The sequence below is a fragment of the Megascapheus bottae genome, chromosome X (genome assembly GCF_031878675.1).
Source record: "Megascapheus bottae isolate mThoBot1 chromosome X, mThoBot2.hap1, whole genome shotgun sequence".
Lineage (NCBI taxonomy): Eukaryota > Metazoa > Chordata > Mammalia > Rodentia > Geomyidae > Megascapheus > Megascapheus bottae.
Window position 1 is genome coordinate 53,788,734 of NC_143547.1, and position 15,288 is coordinate 53,804,021.

At 34.5% G+C, this 15,288-nt stretch overlaps 1 protein-coding gene across 1 annotated transcript in view; it reads right to left on the bottom strand.

The window, feature by feature from the left end:
- Positions 1-15,288, bottom strand: part of Hdx (highly divergent homeobox) — a 76,425-nt gene that overhangs the window by 15,257 nt on the left and 45,880 nt on the right. Inside the window, exons 5-6 of the mRNA XM_090326022.1 lie at positions 7,467-7,674; positions 786-865 (exon numbers count right to left, since the gene is read on the bottom strand). Coding sequence (XP_090182148.1) covers positions 786-865; positions 7,467-7,674 — 288 coding nt within the window. The remainder of the gene's footprint in view (positions 1-785; positions 866-7,466; positions 7,675-15,288) is intronic.

Genomic DNA, 15,288 nt, shown 5'->3' on the forward strand with positions numbered 1-15,288 from the left:
CTGGGCATCATAGCCATTTCAGAATGGAAAAAAAATCCGTCATGTTTTAATAGTAATAAGGTGTACAATGGTTATTCAAAAGAAAAATGAAAATATGGTGGCATTGCCCTTTCTGTCTGACTTTCATTTAATACTATTTTGATTTTTTATTGGGTCAAAGCATAAGCAAATGCTGTTTAGAACAAATGCTGTGGGAACTGTACGTTTACATTTTCATAAAGCTCAGTTAATCCCCACACGGTCTGTCTCTTACTGTTTTTCAAACTCTGACAATACAGTCTTGCCTTCTTCGCTGTGATTTTGAAGATGACTAACAGAGTGCAATTTAACCAGTAAAAGGAAAATGTTGTGAACAGTGTGGATAGGTATGGTTTGAATAGAGAACTGAAGAGTTAGAAATCCTTGGTTATAAGCACCAGAACTAACAAAGGCTTCCTTCACAACCTCACAGTAAACTCCATTTTAATTCTCCCGTCTGTCGAATGAGAAGAAATCTGTTCCTTGCTCAGTATGTTAAAGAAAAATAACTTGTTATGTATTAAATGCCATATTTGTTTTAAGTGTTCGGGTTGTATATCTGCAAATCTCCTAGGTCAAAAAATTTGAGCTCTTTTACATTTTATTTATGAAGCTCTCAAAGATATGTACATGCATTGGAAACAGTTCTGTTTTGATTTGTGTTGTGGAAAAAGCTTTTATTCTGACAATACTAACGCTGTTAGGAACTGGAAATGTGCCCCCGAAATCCATCACATAATGAGGAAAGAATTTCAAACTGTACATACCACATTATCTGCGGATACTGCATGGAGGTCTTCCTCCTTATGAGCCCTTGCCTCATTTGGAACAACTTCATTGGGCTCTTCTGCAGAAAAAAAAAAGCCATGGTTTCATTTTCATACTTCACAACTTTATTAAGAGTGTTTTTTCCAGATTGCTTAAGTAATTTCTCTATTGTAAAAAAGACACAAGTGACATTTATCCATGCTCTGATGAGCAATTCCACTTTCACCAGTGTGTTCTAAGGAACCAAATGTAGATGAGTGCAATTTATGGGGAAAAAAAAACGGGAAGAAATTTCTGCCTTTCAAATTGTTTAAGTATCATTTAGTTAATCATTGTAACTTAATTGTACTTATAAGGCGATTTTGTTATACTGTCTATGTACATCCATATAATGTGCTTCTATTAAATCCATCCCATGTACATTACGTTTCAAATCCCTCTTCCCCCCCTTATATGTTCTAGTTTTCAGTGAGAAAACCTCTACCTTTAATAATGAAATATTAGAGAGATCATTTAGGATCTATCACTATAATAAATACAAAGAATCCACTATTAGGTATAGAGTTGCTAATAACAAGAAAAATATTCAGAATGTACCGGAAAGTGGAAACAAATCTACTTGTGGAAATAGGTACTTTTAATTTTGTAAGAGAAAAAAAGGACATATTCTTGGAGGAAAATAGAGTGAACACCATTTTACACCAAAATATTGCCATTACTTTGAATATTACAGTTTTTCTTACATTTAGTTATTTATATTAAATACTTTCCTTTTTATATTTAAATATTTTCTACAATGAAATAATTTTCTCATCCATGATATAAAACTGTAAATGTAGGAAATTTCTAATTTTGCGAAAAGGCAGGAATATCTGAATGCATCTGCACACATATACATATAAACATACAAGTACAAAACACTGTGCAATTGTACAGAGAAAATACTAACAAAAATATCACCTCATTCCCGTTTTCAGATGATTACCTGAAGATTATTTTCATTTTGACTTTATTTCACAGTGTTTCAGCAATAAGCAGATAGTACTTTTCTAATTAAATTCAATATTTTAAAAGAGAGAAAGATTTTTTATTAAAGAATTTATTTTCATTGATTTTTCTATCATATTTGAAATGACATGCTTAACAAACAAGTATTCAAGAAGGGAAGAAAAGGAAGAAAAAATTAATTCAGAGAAGTCATTTGAAAGGAGCTGGTGTTTCACATCTGTAATCCTAGCTACTCAGAAGGTTGAGATGTGGTTCAACTCCAGCATGGGCAGGAAAATCTGTGAGATTCATCTTCAAAACAATAGCTGAGGCTAAAGTGGTAGAGGGCTAGCACCCAAGAGTTAAGTTCAAGTCCCAGGACCTGCACAAAAAATAACAAAACCCCCAAACTTCTCCATACTGAACTATGGAATGTGGTAGGAAATATTGTCTTTTTTTTCTTTAGCCATAATGTATGGAGAATTATTTTGGCAAATATTAGGAGAATATTTCAGCTTCTTGGTAATTGAAATTTTTTCTCCTTAGAGGTAGAATTATTATTAACAGAATATATTATCAGAATTCTTAATCAGCCCGCCTAAGATTTTCTGAGTCCATTTCCATGCAATGACATAAATGAGTGTCTTGCATGAGCTTGAGAATGACAGGAAGAAAACAGGGTGGATCCAGGAAGTCATTTATAAGAACTCTATGAGAATTCAAATTTAAGATACCCAGGATAATATCAGCAGAATTTTAATACCATATTTTCTATACACTTAATTTCTATTTTATTGTCTCCTTCACTACATCTTTAAAAACTACATTATATTTTTTATGTATGATACAAAACCTGATACTATAACCCACATACACACAATAGATATAAAAGTAAACCTAGTTAGCATATTTATCATTTTATGTGTATATATCTACCAGGCAAGAGAAGATATAAGCATTTTCCAAAGTCCTGAATCTAATACACTATCATTCATTATCTATGTTCTTCAGGTTCTATATTACATATTTTCACTTACTCATTCTGCCTATTTTCTGTTTTGCATCCTTTGACCTATATCTCCCTTTTCTCCCCAACATGTTTCTGGCAACCACAGTTTTATTCTCTATATACTTGGCCTTTTCTCCCCTACCATTGATTACCTCATGAATGTACCTGGAAAATGTTATTCTAAGGGAAATAAACCAGACAGAAAGGAAAAAATAAACATTACACAATCTCATTTATCTTTAGAATATAAAGAAAAACAAATCGATTTAAAATTTATGGGAAAAAAGTTCCTAGACAGAGGATCTTTTACCTAGTCATTATTTAGACATTTCAAACGACAAACATTCTTAGTCCTACATCACTGGCATATAAATCAAATGAAAGGAGGGAAGTTGTCATCTGTGGTAGCTGCAAAGCTGAAATTAGTACTGGTAGCCTCCAAAAGAGGGTTATATTGCTCACCAACAAGATCATTACTGTTATTATTCCTTGTAGGTTTGCCTTATATTCTTATTCTCCCTTCCTCATAACTTTGTACACTGTTCTGCATTATTGACAACAATGGTTTATGTATGTATGGGCTGAGTATTTTAGATGACTTTGATTAAAAAACATTTTTTGCAGCCAGAAGTGGTGCTGTGGATCAAGTGGTAGAGCTCTAGACTCGAGAAAACCTAAGGACAGTGCTCAGGCCCTGAGTTTAACGCCCAGGTCTGGCATAAAAGAAAAACACTTCTGCAGCAGCAGTTTATTCACTAGACATCATGTTGAAAATAAAATTCAATATGTGGGAAGTTAGGAGGGAAGCAATGGGAGGGAGTGAAGGAGGGGATGACTGTTCAAAAGGAAATGCACTCATTTCTTGACTTATGTAATTGTAACTCCTCCATTTGTCACCTTTCAATAAAACAGGAATATTTTAAAGATATGAAAATTAAAAAAGTTGTGAAGTGATAAACTAAATAAAGAATATTTTGTTTTGCTTGCAAACAGCTTCAACTCCAGTGAAAGTTTAAGAGCTAAACATTGTTAATATGCCGGACGATTCCTCAGGAAAAGTAGCTTTGCTAATTGGAAAATAAATAAGTGGAATCATTAATCAGTTAAAACTCTAGAGGGCACTCACACGAAGTAACTGTATTCAGAATTATCTTTCATGTGCACATCCACATAAATAGATACAGCTGAAAATAGACATCACTGTACAATTTAATGTCATATGTATTAATTGTTCCCATCCTTTAAACCATTTGTGCTCAGGATAGTAAAAATGTTAAAAATTGTTCAACCATAAATATATTTTGGTAGACACAGAACTTGAAATTAATGAGCTCAGTCATCCAAGAATTGTTTTTGCTGAAGTTTGCAGTTGTAAAAGGAGTGAACCCACATAGCTGAAAAAATCCAGTCGCACTCAAGCACACCTCCCTTTCCTCATCACTTCCACACAGGGAAATGGAAAAGAAATGGGATGGAGGAAGGCTGCAGGTAGAAAACTATCTGCCCTCTCAGAAACAAATGAATAGTTATGAAATTGCTAAAAAGATTACTAGCTCTTTTTGTTGACTTTAGCTAAACCTGCCTTTTACTGCAATTAAAAAGCAGACATGTGAGCCTGTACAGATTTTTAAATAAAAATTTATATGAATTTTATTTAGTTTTTTTTAACATTGCAGCACGTAATCACTGCTTTAAAAACAGATCTTCCTTCTTACACATTTTGAAGACTCTGATCCAATTAAATTAACAACCATGTTATTAGGACTCCAAACTCAACAGTTGTTAGGTTCCTGAAATAATATGATTCTGCTACTGAGATTATTCTGTCTGTATATCTCTAAAATGTAATGAATGTCAATCTCAAAGTAGACATACATTTAACTACATTTTCCTAAAATACATGACAATATAGTTAACATATTTTAAAGTTGTGATGTTAATCTCTTCCTGATGATGTTATTAACAGAGTCATTACTGAAGGATCATACAGCTGAATTAATCAAATTGCCATTCTCTATCAGCAATAAGGGGAAGAGAATCACACAGGAATAGTGGGAAACTGCACAAAAAAAGAGATTCTGGTGTTTGAAAATGCTTTTCTGTTACAATTTCTGATGAGAATGAAAAGGTTACCATGCAGCTGTGAAAAATAAGCGACTGAGAGAGAAATTCTAGGCAATAGCACTTCTCATCGAGTGTTTTCTTGATTCCTACATTAAATTCTCCTCTCCTTTTTCTCATTAGGTCTTGATTACTATGCCAGCTGTCTAGAGAACACCCTATTATATGACAAAGGATGCCAGTGCAGGAGCAGTGGTATATTAAATGTGGACCATTAAAGTGGACTTTAAAATTAACTTTCATTTTTCCATTAACTACTTATTTTCTAAAATTCTCTTTTAGATGAGAAAGTGGCAGTTGGTGAATGAAACTCCATTTAAGCGCTTCCATACTTCTCTTTATCAGAATATTTCCTCACAGCTCACCCATGCCCTCACACAAGTCAGTCAGTTCCTGTCCACCCCCACATAAACAACTGCCGGTCATCCTTCTGTAAATCCTGTTGTGAATCATTGGGAATTTCCAAGCATCTCCAGGCACTGATAACTCAGAAAGATTAACACAAGGAGATAATCTAACGAAGCAACTCTATCAGAAGTAGCAAGTTTGAAATTAATGAAATGTTTCTTTTTCCTTCATGATATTTAGATTAACCCCACAATTTTCTCTTTCACTAAATTTTGTTATTGTCTGCATCAATATCAATAGCAAATGAAGAGAAAGAGGGGAGAATGGAAGAAGCGTGCCAGACAGACAGAAAGATATGAATATTGACATTGTTTTTTTCCCACTTCCCATCTCCCCAAACCCCCATTATAAAGGTCATTTCCAACATATTGCCTTGTGAGTATCGCTGTTGTATTGGTTCGCCTTTGTCTTATTGTCTTCAAATAGTTGTATAAGGAAGTTTCAACTGAACATGTCAGTGTATGTGTATAATGCATCTTTTTTTTTTTGGTGGGTCATGGGGCTTGAACTCTGGGCCTGGGCACTGTCCCTGAGCAATTCAACTCAAGGCTTCTATCTATTCAAGCCACAGTACCACTTCTGGTTTTCTGATGGTTAATTGGAGAGTCTCATGGACCTTCTTGTCTCTCCCTGGCTTTGAACTTTGATCCTTAGGTCTTAGCTTCCTGAGTTAATTAGGATTACAGGCGTGAGCCACTGGCACTCGGCTGTATAGTGGATCTTGATAAGCGTCATTATTCCTTCTATCATTCTCAATCCTCCCCTGTATCTTTTTTTTCATATATTTTTATTGTAATTAATAGAAGGGTTACATTATATTTGCCAGATAGAAGGTGCATTAATTCACATATATTGATACCCTTTCTCATGTCTTGGTCCCCATTTCCCTCCCCTACCCCCACCCCTCATCTTGTTTTCCCCCCTTCCCTATCCAACTTCAAATAACCAAATACAAATATATCCAATATATCAAATAACAAAGTGAGCTACTGTAACATAATAAACTTTGTTTCTCCTATTCCTCAGAATTGGTGATTTCTTTTAGTAGTACATGGTTCAAAAATAAATCAAAACATTCCAAAAACAAATGCAGGCATATATATTCATAACTGTAGTACAAGGGAATACACTGTAATTATGATATCAGAGAATCTAAATATAGAGGAAAGTATTAGAAGACCAGATTAACAAGAAATTATATGCACAATTTTTGACATCAGAAAACATAAACAAAATTGAAAGACAAACAAACTGAAAATAGCAGCATTCTGTATTAATGATGGATGACTTATGACATGTAAATCAAATGGTAATACAGATGTTAATATAATGGCATAGGAAAAATTTCAATGCGTGGTGCCAGATGAAATATACTTCTCATGTACAATGGCATAATTCTATACTATTATTTTCAGTCTTACTTAGGAAAATATTGAGAAATATTGCAATGATAATGACCCAGCCTTGTTCGCCTTCCCTCTGAGGAAAACAAAGCCCAATGAATTAAGTGCTTTGTATGAAATCATATAATCAGATAGTGAAAAAGCTAAGATTTGCACATCGTTTGCTGAGCCACAAGGTTAGTGTTCATTGCATTACACTATACTCTCTTTCATGATAGTGTCTTCATAATGCTCTCCCCTAAATGGACTAGCATTCCAAAAGACAATCCTTTCTGAAATTTTAATTGAACATTTATGACAGCTAATTGTTTTCACTGTGGGACATTATTACTGTGGTAGATAGATGTGCTTGAGATGACTTGATGTGGAAAACTGTTTAAGTACAAACATTAAAAAAAAATAAGTATCTGGGCCGAGAGTTTGGCCTAGTTGGTACAATGCTTGCTTAGCATGCAGGAAGACCTGGGTTCAATTCCTCAGTACCACCTACATAGACTAAAGCTGGAAGCGGTGCTGTGGCTCAAGTGGCAGAGCTCTAGCCTTGAGAAAGCCCAAGGACAGTGTGCAGAACCTGAGTTCATGGTTCATGCATCAGGACTGGCAAAAAAGAAAAAAAAAGAAGCATCTTTTTAAAAGCTTACTCAAAGGTTTTGAAAACTCTAGATTTGAAGTGTAGTGTGTGAGCTGAAAAGCAAGGAAAAATGCATCAAGCGACAAAGGCTGTTATTAGGGGGTTGCAGTAAATAAAATACCTTGAGAGCTTCCTTCAGATAAACAGATGGATATTTCATCATTTCTGTCATTATCATCTCCTACATCTGGCCCAGCTTCATCTCCATGTGTGAGGGCAGACAAAGAGCCAGACTCAGGTGGTTCAGAGAAATCAGCAGGGCCTCCTCTTGGAGGTGGAACTTCAATCCCCATTAAACGATATTTTCTTCTTCGATTCCCAATCCAAGTCTTTGCAAGAGAAAAAAAGTTGAAGATTTGTAAACATAGAAAACTTACAAGTTCTTGCCATTACAATAATGAATGGACGCAGCATAAAATGTGATTTATAAACACTAGATATGCAAAATAATGAAATTTTCATCGCAATATGCTGAAATAAAAGCAATTATAATTTTATTTTAAAATAGTTTATTAGTAGAAAGAGGCTATTTATCTAAATATTCACTCAAACAGTATGTACTTCATTGCAGATTCTTTTTTCTTTTCTTTTTTTGTTGTTGCTGTTTTGTTTTGTTTTTTGCCAGTCCTGGGCTTGAGTTCAGGGCCTGAGCACTGTCCTTGGGCTTTCTCAAGGTTAGAGCTCTACCACCTGAGCCTGAGCACCACTTCTGGCTTTTTTCTATGTATGTGGTACAAAGGAATCGAACCTGGGTCTTCATGCATGCTAGTCAAGCACTCTACCACTAGGCCAAACTCCCTACCTGCTTTGGTTTTTATTTTGTTTCTGGGAAATAATATTCGCCAAATGTTTCCAAAAAAAGAATTAGGATTTTTTTTTCTCCAAGAAAGCCAAAAACACAGCTATAACTATGGTTCATAATTTGTCTTATTGGAAGACCAAAAATTTTTGTGGTACTGGCAATTAAACGATTCACATCCTTAGTCCTTTTGCTTTTGTTTTTCAGATTAATTGTTCCCAAGAATGCCTGGAACCAGCACCCTTCATCCCAAGGAATGAGGATTACAGGATTGGGTCACTGTGCCTTACTTTTAGACCAAGTTTTAAAATGGCACTCTTCCCTAGGTGCCCAGGCTCTCATGCTGTCTACTACAATGCTACATATCTGCCATAAGATATTTGTATACTGAAATAAGTTTCGGGGTCACAGAAAATTTCAAAGATAGTACTAACACGCTTTTCACCGTTTCCTCTAACATATGCTTTACAAAATTATTATAACATTCTCAGCTTTTGAGTTTTGCATCTAGAACTATTATCAACAATCATACATAGGCTTTCCTGCAGATATAAATTTGAATTTCTTTAAAATAAATGTACAAGAATGCAATTTCTCAGTCATTTGATTACAGTTTTATGAGACACTGCCAAATTGTTTTCCATAGAGGCTATGCTATTTTACTTTCCTATTAGTTATGTATGGGATATTGAGAATCTCAGCATTTAGTGTTTTGTATGTTCAGTAATTTTAATTTCTGTGCTGGGTATCGAACTCAGACTTTGCCTGGGCAGTCTATTAGCAAGATTTATCAAATAATTAATGTATATTTTTTTCTGGTGACTAGTGATGTTGAGCCTCTTTCCATGTGCTTATTTGCCATTTATATATCCTTTTCAATGAAATGTCTCCATTTTCTATCTGAATGTTTAACTAGACACCAAAATTGGCTATTTTCAAAGCCTGCAGAATATTTTATATATGAATTCTTTGTCATATTCGTAGCTAAAACATATTTAGTTCCACATAGGCTCAATGGTTTCCCTCATTTGTAATAATTAGTACACATCTAAGACTCTCCTAGCAGAGGATTACAATAGCTCAAAACCTACGTACCTAAGGTCATACAGGCTGAGGCTAAATGAAAGGAACTCTAGGATACGGAAGCCAGAGCTTTATCTTGTGGGATTGTTGTTCTTAATGTACTAGGTTATTTCTCTTCTCTTTTTTTGGCCTTTGGTTAATCTCATTTTGTTACTGTATTTGAATTTGTTATTTGGTATGTTGTATATACATTTTTTGTATATATGTTTATTTGATTACTTGAAATAGGAAAAGGAAAGGGGAAAACAAAATGGTTGGGGAGGAAAATTGGGACAAAAACATGAGAAGGGTTATCGATGTGTGCGAAATAATACACCTACTACCTGGCGAATGTAACTGTAACCCGTCAATACATTACCCCAACAAAAAAAGAAAAAAATCAGTTCCTGTTTGCAGATTTAGTTTGCATCTTCTTGGTCTTCTACAACATAAACCTGAAACTGATTAAGTTAGTTAAAATAACAATGAAAACTGGGTTCATTGGATGAAATCAACAAATATCCAGAAAAATTAAAAAATGTTGTCCTTATATACAATGGAATTTTATACAGCCATTAGAAAGAATAAAATAATGTCATTTGCAGGGAAATGGATGGAGCTGGAACAAAACATGTTAAGTGAGGTAAGCCAAGTTCAGAGAGACAAACAGTGCATGCTCTCCCTGATATACAGAAGTTATATCTCAAACCCACTGGGATATGAAAAATTGCACAGAATTCTGGACACTCACATAATGTGAGACCAAAATAGGAGAGTCTTAGGAGAGAACCAAAAAGGTGCAATGCCCAAGAGCCTCTTCACACGTATAAAAAAATCCCTAAAATAACAATATGGTAAGTAAATTAAATAAATGCAGAGCAAAATAGAAGAGCTTTTCAGTCAGTCCAAGAAGAACAATTGCTGTTTGTTTTTGTTCAGGGGAATTATATCTCCAAATTCAGGAAATATAGTATCTTGGATATATGTTATATTAAATACTGAGTGTGAATCTGAAATACACAGATTGTTTTGTATACACCCAAGTGAAAGTTACCCAAATAAAAAACCTAATGTTTATGGATATTAATTTTCCTTGCTTTTATTACTCCATAGGAAACATATGCTAGCTTAAAAAGTAGAGTTATATTTCAATTTCTCATTACACTATCTCACTGAAAATAGACTAGCAGACTTTAGCAAAAGTAGAGAACTGCAACTTTTTACTAAAGTGCCTTTAATCTGTCATGTAGTCTCTTTCAGCCCAATCTGCTACTACTGATGCAAATCAATATGCAATGCAGGTTTTCTTTCAGAATAATCTCAGTTACTCAGGCTGTGAAAATGATGTCATTGGCAAAAGGAAGAAGTCACTAGTCTCTGCAAGATACTTCTTGTCTCAGTTGGGTGATAAAACTTGGCTAACAGAGAGGAAAATGGACAGCAGACACCAAATTTCTATTTATCTTCAAGTTCTTTTGTTCTTTCTTGGGAGAAGTGTTTGATTATAGAATATACAACAATGAAATGTAAAATGTGTGATGTAAATATTTGAAATATGTGAGTTTTATTGCATACTGAAGCTAAATCATTTCTTCTTTAGAATGGTGGTAGCAAGACTGTCCTGGAATTTGGAGACGGAGAGATTAGGCCAAATCAACCTTCATTATATATAAGGCATTTCAAAATGTAAAAGGTGTGAGAAATGAGTCAATAGTTGGTATGTTAACAGATTTATTACATTTTTATAGATTCAGAGATTATGAAAGTAATGTTAGAGGCTGTTATAGTGTAAATATTACTGCCATTCATTACCACCATTAATAAGCCTTAACCTTCCAGGTAATAGTATTTGAGAGGTTATCAAGTCACAATAGTGACTTGACTTGCTCATAACTCTCTTGGCACAATTTCAAACAAAACTCCAGAGAGAGCCCTCATCCCTTCCACTACAAAAAAGACAGCCTTATGAAAACCAAGCCCTTATCATATGTCTATTCTAGCACCTTGATTTTGGGCTTCCAAACTCCCACAACTGTAAAAAAGCTTGTCTGCCATTTAAAACAATCCAGTCTACAGTATTTTACTGTATCAGTCTGTGATAGTTAAATATATTTGTTAATTGGACTGACTAAAGGAATGAGCATCTGGCTGGCAAAACACTCTAATAAGGTCTGGTGATTTTTTTGGAAAAAATGTCCAAAAAATAAAAAGGAAAACCAAAAATGTACTTCTATTTATGCTTCCCACATAGCTGGGAAGACAGCAGGAAGCCACCAAGCCCAATTTATTGATTACTAACTTTGTTTGGCTTGCCTTAGTAGGCTTGAAACTAAAATCCTTTCCATTTCTGCCTCCTGAATAGCTGAGATTATAGGTGTGAAGAATTGCGCCCTATAAAGACATTAAATTTTTTTGACGGTGACTGGAGCCAGTGGCTCATGCCTATTATCCTAGTAATTCGAGGTTAAGATCTGAGGATCACAGTTTAAAGTCAGTGTGGACAGGAAAGTCCAGTTAACCAGAAAAAAGCCAGAAGTGGAGCTGTGTCTCAAGTAGTAGAGCAGAAAAGATCAAAAATAGCACTTAGGCCCTGAGTTCAAGCCCCAGTAACTGAACAAGAACAACAAAATTAACCACAGTAAGTTGCAAGTTCCTTGTGAATGCTGCAGGTTTCATATTGCACTTAAAAGGGTTCTTGCATATAATAGATGCTCAGCTTCCACTCATTAGATGAATAAATCAGCAAATAATGGGCTCTAATCTCAAAATAACATTTCAAGTTAAAGAAATTAACTAACACCATTCAATGAGGACAAAGGAAATGTAGCATGATTTCTCCCTAAACTTCTTAGGAAGTACAGAGTCTTCTCATGTCTTTGTGTTTGCTAAGTGTGATAAACTTTAGTCTGCAAAAAAAAGTGTTTATCTTGACTTTTTCAAAAGAGAGCATAATTATGCAACTTTTATTACAGTATATTGTTTTGTTTTATTTTATTATTGGCTATGTTAGTCTCTTACTGTACCTAACTTAGAAATTAAATTTTATCCTAGGCATATTTGCATAGGAAATACTTGGTTTATATAGGACTTGGTACTATTCACAGCTTCAGTAATCCATTGTACATCTTAGAATGTGTCTTTCACGGATAAGGGGATAAACTTGATGTGACAAGAAAAGGAAAAACAAATATAAAATTTCCAAATTGTACCACCAATAATATTTAACTAGATATCTAGAGGCAAAGTTCATTTTGGTAATAAGTAACACGAAGGTCTAGTATCCTAAAAACATCTAAGTAGTTTCTACTGAGTTCTCAAGAATATATTTATATAGCAAATATATTCTTCAATAGTATAGAGGTACTTTCCCCTCTTCTTTGAGGTGGTTGGCAGATTGAATACTGATTACAAGTAAAATATAGTAAGTAGTTCCATGTTCCTTAGTAAGTGTTTTAACTTGTCCTAAGCAGACCAAAGCAATAGTACTTCTTCCTAATTTTTCTGCACATTAGGATATTGTGTAGGGTTATAGGACATAGTAATGGCTGGGTGAGAACCGCTGTGTCATTGGATTTGGTCTTTTTTCCACAGTTAGCATGCCTAAAATAGATTAATATAATCATAGCAGAAATATTGCTCAATGTTATTAATTTGGGAGTACACACACACACACACACACACACACACACACACACAAACACAAACACATTAAAACAATCTGCCATTCTGTCTTTTCTTTTCAAATATAAGGCTGCCAAGGAAGTTCTGCAGAAAACGACTACTCTGGCACAAGATATTTATTATTATCTGTGCCAGATTAAATACAGTCTTAAAAATGAAAAGTCAGTAGAAAGATTGGAAGATAATCTTGAACATGTCTTATAGATATTTTCAAAGAGTAGAAATACAGAGTAAAGTAGACAGTAGACAGTTGCAGTTAGCTTTCAGGTACAGAGAATAACCAATACAGATTACAGCAAGTTTTGAAATCTATGCTGCAATATATCTTTAAGATGATGAAACTGTGTCACTTCCAAATATGTGTGAATATATTAGGAGATGTGTCTACATACTGGGAAAGGGTTTAAGGACAAATTAGTGGTAAGAGCATAGAAAATTAAGCAAGCAAACAAAACTAATTAAATTATAAACTCTAGGGGAAAAATGTTATGCAAAAGAGGAAAAAAAATGACAGGCTGCATAATTCAAAGATGGAAAGTATTTTCATAGACATAATAATGTTAATAGAGAATATCATACTTACTAAAATTAAGGAAGAGTAAAGTAAGAGAAAGCATGCCTGTAAGTGAAAGGATCAGTGAGGTGATTTTAAAAGACATTTTTTTTAAGCTTTCAATTTCATAATGAAAACTCAACAGCAAATGTCTAACATGGGAAAAATATCAATAAGCAAAAATATAAACAGATATGAGAAAGATGGCTAGCTACTCCTCATATTGGTTCTCACTTCTTCTGGAGTTATAGCACATTTAATTGGCCACATGATTGCCCTCAGTAAAACTATATTTGCAGCTTTCTTTGCAGTTTATTATGACCAGGTAACTAATATTTAGCCAATGAGAGAAGTGAAATAATATTATAGTAGTTTCTGCAATTTCTAGTATCTTCCTTAAAACGATTTGCAGGGAGTTTGGCCTAGTGGTAGAGTGCTTGCCTAGCATGCACGAAGACCTGGGTTCGATTCCTCGGTACCACATATACAGAAAAAGCCAGAAGTGATGCTGTTGCTCAAAAAAAAGAGACATCAGGTAAATATTACTTGAGCCTTCTATTCTCTCATTTGTAATACTTGAAACACATAGGCCATCATGTTTTGGACGTTGAAGGCAGAAACTACCTCAAGGAGAGGCAGAACAATGGATGGAAGATACCATGGGCTTTGAGGATTTCCTAGAGCAGAATCTGCCATGCTAGCTGTACACAGCATGCCAGTGGACTTACACCTAGAATTGTAATATGTCATTTAAACCACTGTTACTTGTAGTCTTTTGATAACTCACAGCTCATTCTAATCAACTACGCCTAGATAGAAGTAAATGGCAAAAGGAATAATTGAAATAAATAGGATGCTTTTGTTGCAAGCTATTGGAAAATCATAGGAGAAGAAGGAGGAACTTGACTCCTTAAATTATGTACATATGTACACATCGATTAAAAAGCATAAAAACAACAATGACAACAAAAACATATGTACAATATATAATACATTTTCCTTACTTGGCGTTTGCTTACACTCCTCCATGCCGTATGATCCTGCTCCAGTTCCTTCTCATTTATATTCTTGTGTCATCCCTCTTACTAGACTTTAAGCTCCTTAGAAGCAGGAAGCATCTAATGCATTTCTCTCTCCTTGTTAGTATACACTAACACATAGCAGCATACTCAGTAAACACAGGATTGAAATTGATTTCCTATCTGGAGCCTAATAAGAAAAAGCAAGGCTCTGAGGAGAACAGTGTTTATTTTTAGAAGAGTATTTACTTTGAGAAATCTGTATTCTGCAACTTTTCCCTGTATTGCTTTTACTTCATATATTTACGAGAAATACGTGATTTCATTTAGCAGAATTTTATGGTTTGTCATTTGTTCTGTAATAATATTTCCCTTTTGATTTTCTGCTATGATTCTCCAGTGTGTCGTGGAGCCAGTTCACACTTTTTCACAAGAGCTAAATAATGTTTTCTTGCCTTCCCAGCTCTGTGTTGAATGAGATATCTGTGATTGGGAGGAGGAACTTTTAGAATTATTATTATTACTTTTATAATTATTATTGGTGGTACTAGGGCTAAAACTCAGGGCCTCATGCTTGTTAGATGGAGCAATATACCATTTCATTAATACCTGATTTCCCTTATGATTATTTTTGAGGTAGAGTCTTGCTTTATACTTGGGCTGGCCTGGACTGTGATCCTCCTCCTACTTGTGTTTCCTCCATAACTAAACTAATAGAACTGTTATGACTAGGCCGGCCTTGGACCATGAGCTATCTTGACTATCTACTGAGAATCTTTACACCATGGGAAGTAGCAAATATTCAAATCAATACTATTTTCAATTCTTA